This window comes from Urocitellus parryii, chromosome 9, assembly GCF_045843805.1.
Source record: "Urocitellus parryii isolate mUroPar1 chromosome 9, mUroPar1.hap1, whole genome shotgun sequence".
Taxonomy (NCBI): Eukaryota; Metazoa; Chordata; class Mammalia; order Rodentia; family Sciuridae; genus Urocitellus; species Urocitellus parryii.
This window is the reverse complement of record NC_135539.1, coordinates 138,872,247-138,887,124: the sequence shown is the minus strand read 5'-3', so window position 1 is coordinate 138,887,124 and position 14,878 is coordinate 138,872,247. Positions and strand designations below refer to the sequence as shown.

The window sequence follows — 14,878 nt, the reverse complement described above, 5'->3', positions numbered from 1 at the left end:
TCCTTTCCCCTTGACTTGTTTTAGGGTTTTTATTGAAATTCAGTTGACCATATAATTGAGGGTTTATTTTTGGACCGGTTATTCTTTTCAGTGTTCTTTTCACTGATGTTTTATGCCAGTCTTGACTACTATGGCTTTATAGTGAGTCTTAAAGGTTGTGCCGGTCTTCCCACTTAGTTTTTTCTTTTCTTTCTCAAGATTGTTTTAGCCATTCTAGATTCTTTTTGTGTACATATAGATTTGAGAACCAACTGCTTCTTATTTTGAGAAAAAAAAAAAAAAACCCTGTTTGGATTTTAATTGAAATAGCAAGAAATATATACTTAAATTTGGGGAAAACTGACATTCTTAACAATATTGAATCTTCCATTTCATCAAGATGGGATACCTCTCCATTTGTTTAGGACTTTTTACTTTGACTTAGTGACATTTTATAGCTTTTAGAGTAGAGGTCTTAACTACTTTTTATTGTTTATTTCTATTTTCTATCTCTTGAGGCTATTATAAATGGCTTTTTTTTGTTTTATAGTATCACTTCCTGTTATTTGTTTAGTATATAGAAATGAAAGATTTTAATATATTGACCATGTATTCCAACAAAATTTACTAGTTCACTCCTTAGTACTGGGGATTGAACGCATGGACACTAAGCCACTGAGTCATATCTCCAGCTGTGCCTCCCCACTTTTGTGTGGTGCTGGGGATTGATCCCAGGGTTTTGTGCATGCGAGGGAAGCACTCTTCCAACTGAGGTATATCCCCAGCCCCCTATCCCTTTCTTAAAAATATTTTATTTTGACACCGGTCTAGTATGTGGGCACCCTACCATCAAGCTGCTTCCCAGCCCCAGTATTTCATGTGTAGACAGGCATGTTTGCCTTTTCTTTATTGGCTTGTGTTTCCTTTTCTTGACTGGCTGGGACCCTTAGTACAGGTGCATAGAAGGGGTGAGAGCATACATCTGTGCCTTCTTCCCATTCTTTGGGGAAAAGCATTTAATCTTTCATATCATACTCGATATAGGTTTTCCCTTAAAGTATCTTTACCAAGTTAAGGCATTTTCTTTCTGTACTACCATTAACTTAAAATTTTTAAAAATATTTTTAATTACCAATTACTTTAGTCATAATGGAAGTTAATAATATAAACTTGGTTTTGCCCTTGAGAAGTTACTACATAAATATGATTTGTGATCTATATCACTTCAGAGGGTTTATTTATCTTCTAGTACTTAGACTATGTTACTCCTAACTATATTTGATAACGTGTTTAAAAATGCATTTTCCAGCATTTTGGCATTCTTAAAATAAGTAACCATTATTGTTTTTCAAAGTACTAGTTAAAGGGTCATATAGAATTGGATTTTGATAGAGGTGTAGATGACTAATATTGCTCTTAATTTGAATATATTAGGAGGTTGATTTTCTCCTTTGTAATGAATCATGTATTTTTTAGCTTTTTGTTGTGAAGCTTGTATGTCATACAACAGATTACAAGGAACTTTGTTTATTCTGAGCTTCACAAAAACTGGTTACAACTCTTTCAGTCCTCTCATATATTTTACAAAGCATTTTTATATTATGCTCTATATATTAAAGTTAAGTTAAACATTTTTTGTTTTGCTCCCTTTCTGTGCCTAGTACTGTAGTGTGGGCTCTTAAGATCTAATGGTAAACAAAATAGATGTTTTCTCCCCTCATGAGGCTTGAAGTCTAGCCAAGAAAACAAAACTGAATAAAATAAATAATTATAAACTATGATAAATGTGAAATATGGTCTGATACCCTCTGTGAACCCAAGGAAGGTTTCCCGGAGAAATTAGAGATCAAAAGGTTGTATCTAAATCAAATGAAAGAAATGAGATAATATAGCAAGATAGAAATATCCTGAAGCAGTGGGGGTATAGCCAAGCTATGTAGGATTAGGAGTGAGGGAAATGTGGTTTGCAAATGAGAAATGAGACTAGATAGTTAATGTGGAGCCCAGTTTGTATAGGACCTGTTAACACTTTGTCTAAGAACAGCATAAAAACCCTGAAACATTTTAACACAGGGAAGTGACATGATTGGTTTTGCATTTTGGAAAGAATATCGTGTCTGTTTAGTGGATAATGGATTGAAGAAAAGCCATAAACAGTGCAGAAAGACCAGACTGGAAGTCACTGCAGTCGCCCAAGCACAAGATGAGGCAAGCTTGCAGAGGGGAGTGACAGTGGAGATGGAGAAAAATTAACAAGAGGGAAGGTTGGAGAAATGCAGTCTCCGTGCACATACATTTTGTGTCTTCTAGAATTCATCAGAAGACAACAGTGTTTAGTCACTATCTGTTCACCTTCTGGGATACTGCATTGCTTATATAGCTCCCTTTGGTAGTCACTGCCTACTGCTTATCCTATTTGTCATTAATAGCTAATATCCCTCTCTTGCTTTGCTCTCTGGGTTCTATTGAGTAGTTGCTTGAATTGACTGGATGTTTAATATGAAATAATAATATATGTTAAATAATATATTAAACATATCTAAGGCTTAAATTTAAAAAATCAGATGCTTGTGCTGTGTCATCTACAGTTACACAGTTTTAGCTGTTAGATGTAATTGTGAAGTAATCCTAAATAATGAGTCCTCTCAGATATTTCCTGATTAGCGTTCATTAGTTGAAAGGAGAGGGAGGAAGCTGATGGTGATTATAACAAGAATAGTGCTAGTAAAACATTTAATGACCCCTCAAATGAAGAGAATGGTGCCTAATGCTGAAAACAAAGGATGCTGTATGTACTGAGCTATGTGAACATATGATATTAATGCTTTTTGTCATGATTAGTTCCTATTATAACCAGATCTGAAGATAGAAAAGAAGAGGAAGGGGCCAATAGAGTCAGTTGCTAAAAACAGGAAATTACTGTGTGAGTCCTACTGAAACTCTTGTATTTACTTATCCATTTTTTAGGAAGTGGAAGGATAAAAGAATGTGTGCAATGTCAAAGTCACTGCTTCTTAGGCTTTGCCTCATATTATAGACTTTGCCTCATAGTATCTTCGGAAGCATGTACAATTATGGATTATTTTCGATGTTTTTATATTCACATACTTGCCAGTGATTTTTAAAAAATAAGTGTCAAACTAAAGCAATCTAATATTTGAATTTCCCTTATTTAAATTTATATTTAAATCTTATTTAGTTTTTTGCCATTTCTCGATAATTTTAGAAATATTACACTTTAAAACAGTTTTTAAAATGTGTAAGTCTATACTTTTAATAATTTGTCTAAATTTTGGTAACTATAGTAATTAACATTTGATTTCTAAGTGTTTTGTTGTAAAGATTCATATTTTGACTTTTCTTTATATGGAATGTGGAACCTAACTACATTCATGAATATTTATTTATCAAATGTAACTTCATTTTGTATATTTATTGTTGTACTAGGGAATTTTAGATCTGATTTTGTTTGATTTTAATGCAGTTGGGTATCTCTTAAAGTCAAAATGCTTCACTGTAAAATAAGACTTTCTAGCTTTTGTGTGTTAAATTTAAATATTTACTTTCAAACCTAAATATAATATTTATTCAAAGATTGCTGTTCTAACTTGTCTTTAAATATTTCTGGTAATGAGAAATGCACTTACATTCTATAGTTCACCTAAATCCACAAAGGTTTTAACAGTGGCAGTCTTCCTACAAGGCAGTTGTACCTTAGTAATATTTTTTTTTAGAGTCTGAGGAAATTTTGGACACTTCCTGACTGGTAGTCACCAGTAGACAGGGTAGGGTAGGGTAGGTAGGTCTGTATAGCTAAGAATGGCGGTTTCATCTGTTTTGTCTGTTGCCCAACTGTCCCCTGGGCTAGTGATGCTAACCTTCTCCAGCGCCCACTTTCTTCATTTGAGGGTTAGTGACTGGTTTCCTACTGTAGAGGGGTTTAAGATTCTTACAGGTAAACTCTGAACAGGCACAGCACCGTGCATGACACACAAAACATGCTTTTGCAAATATTAGGTGTCTTCCCTTTTCATCCTCAGTTTCCTGATTTATTTTAAACCTGACATAATTTTTAAATTCTTTTTAATGTTCTAAGCCATTTTTAAGAAAGGTGCTGACCTCATGAGATATACATCTAAAACAGATGAATGGTTGTCTGTGGTAAGTCAAAATAAATGAATATGGTTTTAATGTCTGTCAAATATTTGAGCAGGTATTTAATATGCCTTCTTCTAACTTGGGTGCTGCTTAAGCACTGTATGACAAATTTGTTTAACCCCCTCACCTTTTTTTTGCATGTTAGGATAATTGTGGGATAAACAGTCTTTCAATTTCTTCTAATGCTTATATTCTGAGATCATATTTGACCCTATTTCTCCAAATCAATTTTAATATAGAGTTGTTAGTTCCAGGGCTTGCTTTTTTAAATATTTATTTTTTAGTTGTAGTAGGACACAATACCTTTATTTTACTTATGTATTTTATGTGGTGCTGAGGATTGAACCCAGGGTCTTGCAAGTGCGAGGCGAGCGCTCAACTGCTGAGCGACAACCCCAGCCCCACCAGGGCTTGCTTTGCACCTCAGACTCATCAATTTTGTGTGGCGGTGGCGGGGATTGGAGAAATTAGTAAATGGTTTTTAACTTCTGCTACTAATGGATATACAACTATATATTTTACAGGCAAAAATTTAGTAGTCCTATCACTTGAGTTTACAAAGACTTCACAGATTTTTAATAATTAATACGTTTTTTTCCATTGTTGTTTTTTTTCCCCTTTCCCCTCACAAACTCTTATATGTAATTTTGTGTAACATTGAGGGTCTCCTTCCATTTCCATACAGTTTCCCTTCTCTCTCCCTTTCTCTCCCCCCACTCGTCTCTGTTTAATGTTAATCTTTTCCTCATGCTCTTCTTCCCTGTTCTGTTCTTAGTTGCTCTCTTTATAACAAATAAGACATTTGGCATTTGTTTTTTAAGGATTGATATGTCATGAGCTTTGTAATGTTTTGAACAACCAATAAAAAAAACAACATAGCATAATAGACGAAATGAGTGGTGACAAAAGAAAAAAATAAGTTTTTTTCTGCCAAAGAGCATTAGATTACTGCTGACTTTTTGGTGTCACAGTACCTTGTGGTAGTTTTTCTATAGGGTTTAAAGGTGTGTGCCAGTTTTTCTTCTCTCCTGTTCATGGGGAATAATTCTTACAGATGGCATAAAGAGAATAGCTCTAGAAGTTCATAAGTGCCATTAACACATTTCTAAGGATCGGTCAGTTCCATTGTCGTCGTCTTGTCAATCTTGATCGGAGCTTGCCGAGTAAGTCTATAAGTCGGCATGTGCCTGGCAACTGTTACCTAGTGACAGTTTCAGCTGCAGTAGCCATTGGCTGTGCTGTTGATTGGGGCAGGAGGACCGAGTCACCTTTCTGATGGTGAGTTCTGCATCGGCTCAGGATGAGAAGGAGGAGCAGGGCTCCGGCTCAGGTGGAGGCAGTGATACTGAGAGATTGTGAAGATCTGCCTACAGCACCCTGGGAACTGCATCACAGTGAATCGGACTTCTGAATCAAGCAGCCCAGCCTAGCAGCTGCAAGAGTGAGTGTAGGTGAGAAGCGTTACCTTATTCCTGTGATGAGAGAACTATTTTGTGATAAGTAAAAGTAAGAATGAACAAGAAGGAGTATCCTGTGGCTTTTACAAAGGAAGGACTTCCCTGAATGATGTGGCGGTGCATGAGAAAATAACTTTCAGAAGAATGCTTTTTGTTAAGCTGCTGTATTCTTCCTGAAGGAAATGTTTTCCTTTCTAGTGCATGCTATTTCTTCAAAAGCTATGACAACAAAGACTGATAGGAGACTCTCTGAAATGCCTATACTTTAGAAAAAGACTTTGGCAAATGTTAGCCTGATGCCAGAATGACCTTGGAAGCCTTTTGGATGAATTCTATCCTGCCTGCCTTTCAGTATTTCAAACTCGAGGATTTAAACTCATCTTCATGCTTTGAGGTATTTTAAAGCAAGACTATCTCACAGCCCACCTAATGGCTCCAGTATTAATTGAGCACTTGCTCAAAATATAATACAGAAATAGAAGAGGCATTTTCTTAGCATATGGCTGCTGCATAACTGCAAATATAATACACAAGGTAATTTTCCACTTTCAGAAGATTTAATTTAAGTAATGATTTCATTTATTAATAATCTAATGGAAATAGAAAAGGTATAGCAAAATGTGAAACCTACTAGAAATACTTAAGTAATAAACAATGACAGTATTTCTAGTCAAATACTCTCAGTGCATAGGAAAGTTTCTATTATTTTCTAAATTTCATATATGTGTGAGATATAGGAATGGTTGCAAAGATGAGAAAAACTTTGAGCTATATATTTTATTACCATGCGCCAGTACAAGGAAGATGGCATATTAAAAAAAAGAAAGTTATCTTTTGTTAAAGATGCTGAAATTTATGGCTAAATAACAGCATTAAGAATTACAATTTACCTGTTTCAGACCCAACTCTGTAGATTATAGGCAGAATATACTTAAACCTTATTTTTGAAAGGGAAGAGATATAAATTACATTGCTGTTATTAGCACCAGTAACTTTATTGGGCTAAGACTCTTGTCATCTGAATGCTTTAAAAATGCATGCAGAATTAAACCTTCAGAAGTTTATTATATTGCTCACAGGCATATGTCATTCTCCCTACTGGAAATATACCTCTTTTCTCATGAGAGTTATAGGGCAATCTTGAGTCTGTTACCCCCATTCTGCTCTTTGTGCCCATATAGAGATGGTACTTCTTGAAATTAATTTTGCTACAGTTATTTTTCTTACCGTTAAAAACAATTAGAGAAATGTATCATAAAGTTTGAACCAACAGCATCAAACCTGAACTGATCCCTAGGACATTCTTTGCCACAGTGAACTTTTTCTTAGCTTTCCAACCAAATGTGGGATTTTAATTATTTAAATCTAAAATATGAATGCACTTTTCTTCACAGATGAAGCAGGAAGCATGAGACAATATAAGACTCTTCCTTTTTCTTTCTTTCTAGTTGATCCCTAAGAAACTATTTCTCTTATGAGAAAAAACAGCCCACAGAAGATTTTCTTCCCTTGGCAATTGATTTTTTTTCTTCTTCTTCGTTTTTCCTTTTTCTAGAATTAGTTTTTCATAGTACAAGGTAATAAATCCATTTTTTCCAGAAGTGCCTTGTGTCTGCAAAAAAGTTTCTTGGCAGCATTGGAAGAAGCTAATCAGAGACCTCTTTTTACCTTTCTACCTTCCCCTCCTCCCTACCCCTCAAAGCTGAGGTGCATTACTGGTGAACTAAGACTGATGAAGAAACCTGAGCACTCTCTGGGACATTCAGCTCTAATTGACACACTGAGGCTTGTTCTGAGATTCATGGACAGAGTTTAACAGATGCTGGAAAGGTCATCTTCTTGCTTGAGCCAGGGCTGCAGATTCCTTAATTCCAAGCCATGAATGAATCCAGGTGGACTGAATGGAGGCTCTTGAATGTGAGCAGCGGAAATGGGAATGTGTCCGAGCGTCACTCCTGCCCACTTGGATTTGGCCACTACAGTGTGGTAGATGTCTGCATCCTTGAGACAGTGGTTATTGTCTTGTTGACATTTTTAATCATTGCTGGGAATTTAACAGTCATTTTTGTCTTTCACTGTGCTCCTCTGTTACATCATTATACTACCAGCTATTTCATACAGACGATGGCATATGCTGATCTCTTCGTTGGAGTTAGCTGCTTGGTCCCTACTCTCTCACTTCTCCACTATTCCACAGGTGTCCACGAGTCACTGACTTGCCAGGTTTTTGGATATATCATCTCAGTTCTAAAAAGCGTTTCGATGGCATGTCTTGCTTGCATTAGTGTGGATCGCTATCTTGCAATAACCAAGCCTCTTTCCTACAATCAACTGGTCACCCCTTGTCGCCTGAGAATTTGCATTGTTTTGATCTGGATCTACTCCTGCCTAATTTTCTTGCCTTCCTTTTTTGGCTGGGGGAAACCTGGTTACCATGGTGACATTTTTGAATGGTGTGCCACCTCTTGGCTCACCAGTGCCTATTTTACTGGTTTTATTGTTTGTTTACTTTATGCTCCTGCTGCCTTCGTTGTCTGCTTCACTTACTTTCACATTTTCAAAATTTGCCGGCAGCACACCAAAGAGATTAATGACAGAAGGGCCCGATTTCCCAGCCATGAAGTGGATACTTCTAGAGAGACAGGACACAGCCCTGACCGTCGCTATGCCATGGTTTTGTTTAGGATAACCAGTGTATTTTACATGCTATGGCTCCCCTATATCATTTACTTTCTTCTAGAAAGCTCCCGGGTCTTGGACAATCCAACACTGTCTTTTTTAACAACATGGCTTGCTATAAGTAATAGTTTTTGTAATTGTGTGATATATAGCCTCTCCAACAGTGTTTTCCGGCTTGGCCTCCGAAGACTTTCAGAGACAATGTGCACATCTTGTGTATGTGTGAAGAATCAGGAAGCACGAAACCCCATACCTAGGAAGCGGGCAAATTCCTGCTCCATTTGAAGAGAACTCACGGTAAACCACATGGAATCTGACAGTGGTTTTGGATTGTACTCTTGATTTACCTGGAAATTTGCCACCAGAGAAATATTTACTTGAGTGGATGACTGTGAAATGAAGAATGAGATTGCAGATCCCTCCCCACTTTTTCATGGGGGAAAGAACTAAAGGAAAGGATGTGTAGTGGGTAATTCATGAGAGAATTATAGCCTGTGAATATAAATATTCAGTAATGGGAAAACTTTAGCATTGTAGATAAAGGAAGGATCTCAAATTTTCAGGACATGGGCAAGCCCCTCAGCGTCTGTTTCTCTGACTGTTTGTCTCTCATTGTGTCTCTTTACATGTCTTTCACTTTTTGTGTTTGTGGAAGTTATTATTTGCATAAATTGCCCTTTACAGAAAAATGACACATATTATATACATGGCCAAGTATAGCATCTAACTATACTTTTAAACACATGAATCTAGAATCATAGTGGTTTCTTTATGGAGGATGCACAGTAAGCCTATTTGTTTATGCTTTCACAGTCTTCTCTGCAGCACAGATTTTTCTGCCACAAACAAAAGAAATGGTATTTTTTGTTTCCTCTGGGTACAATGACATTTGCTTCCCCCCCCTTTTCCTAGTAGTAGCACCATATATGTTTAAAATATATATGTATGTATAATTTTCCCTCCCTTTCCATTTCTTTTTCATCTGATTTCTGTGGTACTTTACTCCAGAAGTATCTTAGTTAATGAAAGAATCTACTGTATAAAGCAATCATATGGTAAATAATTTATTCCTTCCAACAAAGCAATCTAGTAGCTTGTTTGGGAGATTGTGTTAAATATTTTCATCAGATTTTGGAAACAGTTTTATCTGGGTTTTTTTTGTTTTTTTTTTTTTTTTTTTGAAGTTAGTTCATGTGCCTAATGTGCTGTCTCCCCTGCTGGTGAAGCTTTGTTTTTCTTAAGAAAACCTACAAGTAAGTCTAATGCAAATGCCGATACTCACCCTATAGTGATGTATCACTCTTAATGCTATTTGGAATGTCCTTTTTTTAAAGCATTAATTTTTTTGTTTGTGTTAGGTCTACATCAGCTTACTGTTGTGCCCAGTAGTCATTTGTGTGATATGTATTTGCACATACTGTATTTTTTTACAACAAAGAAAATGTAAATTATATTATGTGATATGTGCCTAATGTTTTCTTAGCACAGTACATAGATCAATGTTGTTTAAGATGTCAACATTGAAAAAGTATATACAAAAACTTATTTTAAAAAGAAAATACTTTTGTGTAGTTGTTTAGATATTTATATTAGGTGAAGCTGCATTCTTAGTGCTGCTGAGACTATAATGTACTTAATTATCAGACACAGGAAAGAGCTATCAGGATTTTATTTTGTAATGATCTGTTTTCAGATGCAGAGATCAACTTATTTTTTAGTGTACTACCTGAGATTGAGTAGTACATTTGTCGGGGGTTTAGATGCAGCAAGGTGGCTTTTGGGGAATGAGTGGTAAAACAGGTGTGAGCAGTAGAACATCTATATCTTACTTTTTTACCTTAAGTTTCCTGACTCAAAAATGTTTGAAAATTTATATCAAACTACTGAGTATTTTTCTTCTCAGCATTTATGATTTCTTTGTTTTATAAAATGCATTTAATGAAATGTGCCTATGACTCCTCAACTTAGAAGCCAACCATGTTTGCATACCGGTGGTCTGACTTCAGAGGTTCTTCAGTAGAAATGCTGTCACTTTATTGAGGTCGTTCTGAACCCCTGTATATTTTTTAAACATGTAAGAAAGATTTAAAATAAATAATAAAATAGTATTCTATATATCAAAATCAGACTTTGCTTCAGTTTAATGAAACACTGAATAGGAACAGAAGTCTGCTTATTTGGAAAGAAAATTCTGTTTTACACTTTTATAGCTGGGGTTTATATTTATTTTTGTCTTTGCCAGTAGTATCTTGGATAACTTGGAGCGCACCTTGTAAATTCAGACCTGGTCAAGGAAGATGTAAAGTTCAAGGAAACCTCGTGCTGCCAACTTTTCAGATATCTGTAACTAAAAGTGTCAATGTTATACATATTATTTGGGAATCAAATTTTGATTCCTTTAGAGTGTCAGTGTAGTTAGAAAAGTCCCAGTAGATGCTCTGCATAGAAAGTCTAAAGCTATGTGTATTACATTTTCCTCTTCTGACTTTTCCTATTAATGATTGATAGACTCAGTGTTAAGTTTTACATATATTATAATAGTTAATTATCACTGTAGCCCTCTGAGATGGTAGTTTCATCTGTACCACTCTACGGATGAGGAAGCTATAGAAAAGGGATTCACCTTGCAAGATTAATCAGTGAGTCAGTGACAGAGGTTCCTGCTTGCTCAGCTAGATGGGGCCAGGCTTTCACTATGCACTGTTGCCTTCTTTCCAGATAGTTTATACAAACCTCTGTCTGTAATTTTTACCTACAACATTTCCCTGAGTTTTATTTTTTTTTCTCACTCTAAGTCTTTTGCTTGAACTCTTTGCTTGTTGATACCTTTTTCTTTGATCTGGTAAATTTCTTTTATTAAAACAGCAATCTGATAAGCCCAAACTCACCAGCTTAATCTGCGATTAAACTGAAACTTTGGGCCTGGAATGTCCTTGATATTACTCTTGTTAAGTTTTCCTTGAGTAGCTTTTTCAAATCTCTCTGAATTTCTTTTTGAAAAAAATCTTTGATGGAGAAGAGTAGGAAAGAAAGCCTTTATCAGCCTGAACGAGACAGAATCAGGCAAGTGCTGGTTCAGGTTCTTCATGTATTACAGGGATACATGGAACAACTTCAGGGCAAGCCACTCACCTTCCTCTTCACATGTTTTAATGCACAGTCACATAATAAGATAATACTCATTTTGAAACTACTACAATTTTAGATTAATGTGTTTTAAAAATATGAAGCATAACCATTTTTTTCTATTCTGTAGTAATTACCCAGTTTGGTTATAAATGACAGTCAAAAATAATGCTGTATTTTATCAACTCAGCTTTCTGTTGTTTGTGTAGTTTCTAAAATTATACAGTGTTAAAAGGCTTTATAACCTATAGGTATATGAAATCTGAGCTGAAATCCTGTCCCTTGTAGGCCGGTTGGCCTTAGGTAGGAGATCGAATGTTCCAAAACCCCAGTTTTTCATGTATAAAGCCAGAGGCTTACTCTCCCTGTTCAGCTGAATTTGAGGACTGAATGAGATTTTGTGGTCCATGTGCTCGGCATGGTGCTCTGTACACAGAAACTGTTCAGAATGTGGTAATTGCATTTTTATTATCTTTGTGGGTACATATTTATTAACATCACAACTTAAAAGATCTCTAATTCCAAGTTAAATAGAATCAATCCATTGAGGATTTAGGGTTTTCTTAGATAACATTTTTTTTCCTACCAAATTTGTGTAAATTCGGATTTGGGGTTAAACTCAGATGTTTTTAAATAAAGAAAACTTTCACAATTTTTGAAAGCGAATTTCTCAGAACTTAGTGATGGAGACTTTATTTGAAATTAGATACATAACAAGCAGATGTTAGGATGAGATAGGTATGATTCTGTGGTTTATCTACTTCCTTACTCTGTTTTTTAAATATGCTTGAACATTCTTTTTTCCATTAGGGTGCTAATAATAGAAAAGGATTGCCCAAGTATGTCTTACCATTTGTTTTGCAGTGTAATTTTCCTCATTTTTAAAAATGGAATTTGAACTATTTTCATATATAAATTACCTGGAACAAACAATGATTAATAAGTCAGTTTGCTTTACAGATACCACAAATCATATAAGTTCAAAAATAAATAAAATTATTTTCTTCAAGGGATTTTCTGTGGTTCCCCTGTGCCCTCCCCGCTTCCCAAGCTAACTAATTATTAATTGTGAAAACCATCCAACTTTATAAGCAATAAGAAAGATCAAGTTGTAGGGAATCTGCTAAGGTAACATTCTAGGAGCTTGAGGCTAGTTTTTTAAATGAATGATGATGGGTATCCAATCTATATGGCATTTAAATTCCACTGGATACATTTAAGAGTAATTTAAGAGTTTCATTTTAAACATTGGTATACTTCCTTTGTAACTGTAGTTTGAGTAAAGTAGATTGTTTTGTTTAAAAAAAAAAAAGGTAATATTCTGAGCACAGCATTGCTTCTGTTCAGGTAGGGCTCTCCTGGTGCACAGTAACACTGGTGAGCCAATGCTGTGTAAGTTCTAGTGGGTGCTCTTTTTCGCAAACAGAGCTATGTTTTAGGATTAAGAAGAATGTATAGAAAAAGGCATATTATATAACCAGCTGTATAGAGAAAATCGGGTAGATTTTTCAGTTGTATAAATATTAAGGAAAACAAATTGACTAGAAATGAAAGAGTGTATTCCCTTTTCAGTATTTTTAATAAACAAAAGTTTTATACATTATTAGTGTTGCTCTAAAATTTAAAAGATCTGTAATAATTTTAAATAGTAAAATCGGTTGTCTTTTAAAATACTAAAAGTGATGTAATTAGGGTTTTCTTTTTTATTACTGTTCTTTTTAAAAATTTTGTTTTTACAGTGATCATTTCTTTTTTAAAAAAATATTTATTTATTTATTTTTAATTATAGGTGGACACAGTGTCTTTATTTTTTACTTTATGTGGTGCTGAGGATTGAACCCAGTGCCTCACGCATGCTAGGTGAGCACTCTACCTCTGAGCCACAACCCCAGCCCGATCATTTCTTTTATAATCAAGAAAATTAATGTTTCATTAAAAGGAATACTGAACATTTAAAAATATTTTGATGTTTTATAAAATAGCTTATGTTATTATTGCAAACAACTCTATCTAACATACTGCATTTTTATGAAGATAGTTTATACAGTTTTCTGATTTCTGTAATATTTATTTCAGGTAAATTTTTCAGAGAGACTTGACCTTCTTGCAATATTAGATGTTCTTAATGCATTTGTGTCTTAACATAAACGGATTGAAGTGCTGTTTGCTGAATCTGAAATCTCATCACTGTAGGATTTTATATTGCACTAACGATGGCATCTTTCATTTTTCATGTCTTTGTAAAGACCAGAGATTGGCCCTGCACTGGGGATATAGGGTCCAGTTGCTGCATTAAGTGCATTTCCTAAATATCAGCATTCTCCTGTAGGTCGTCAATCTCTGAAGATCATGTTTGGTGAATTTCAATTTATTTATTTATTTATTTTGTGTATATGTGTTTATGACTTTTTAGTGATAACTTTTATTTTCTTTTTACATGTGGCTCCCAAAGTAAAGAAGATCATATAAATAAATTCAGCAGGAGTCTGTTATTTTGATAAATACTTAAAAGATGTATGTGATATTAGAACCTTCATTATAGTAATTAACATTTTTGAGATTCTAAAATTCTGAAATTTTTAGGTGATAAATATCAAGAAACATAGTAGAATGTTCATAGAAGAAACATGGTGGAATTCATTGAATGAAAGTATTTTCTAAAATTCTTTCACTTCCAAAAGTGATAGTGATACTTAATCTGAGGGAAATCACATTTATCTAACTTTAAAATTTTGACTCTAGTTTTACTTTATGTTTTATACTTGAGTATAAATAAGGTGGATGGCAGTTAAAAATGACCAAATATACTGTATAAATTCAAGGTGGCAAAATTATTTAATTGCAAGGCACAAAAATAAAGTACAAAATTATGTAGTCTGCTCTCTAAAATTCAGAATGGATCTGTGAGTGAAACATAGTTAATGAGAGGTGATCTACAGTATACTTGTCTATGATTATTCCTGTCATGAAGATGAGCTCATGTACATGTTATATGTAAATGCAATTTAAAAGTGTTTACTGGGGCTGGGGTTGTAGCTCAAGTGGTAGAATGCTTGCCTAACACCTGTGAGGCACTGGGTTTGATCCTCAGCACCACATAAAAATAAAATAAAGATATTATATCCACCTAAAACTAAAAAATAAATATTTTTTTAAAAGTGTTTACTTACATTCCCAATGGAGTTTGAAGTTTAAAATAGGTATTACTAGATCATATATTTTATGCTAATGGTTTCTTCACACACATTCCATTTACTTCTTCAGGAGTTTTATAATTAAAACACTAAATTGATAAGATTAATATTATTAAAAATGATAGATTTTTAAAGGATTAAAAGGTAGTTTGGTAAGGAGCAGGTAGAAATTATTCTGAAAATACTAGCTTTAATATAAGAAGCTAAGTTAGATTTGTTTTTTTCCTTGTATTATTTTGGCAAAGAAAAATTACTTTAAAATTATGTTTTTAGAATTGTTAAAGT

At 34.5% G+C, this 14,878-nt stretch overlaps 2 protein-coding genes across 6 annotated transcripts in view; both read left to right on the top strand.

Moving 5' to 3' along the window:
* The window catches only part of Rabgap1l (RAB GTPase activating protein 1 like), a 628,203-nt gene that overhangs the window by 229,454 nt on the left and 383,871 nt on the right, over positions 1-14,878 (top strand). The window lies entirely within an intron of this gene.
* Gpr52 (G protein-coupled receptor 52) lies at positions 7,473-8,558 on the top strand. Its single transcript, XM_026388440.2, has one exon. It carries the CDS (start codon positions 7,473-7,475, stop codon positions 8,556-8,558), a length of 1,086 nt encoding a protein of 361 aa, XP_026244225.1.

Coding starts and splice junctions, on each gene's coding strand:
- Gpr52 (XM_026388440.2), top strand. CDS start 7,473: ATGAATGAATCCAGGTGGACTGAATGGAGGCTCTTGAATGTGAGCAGC.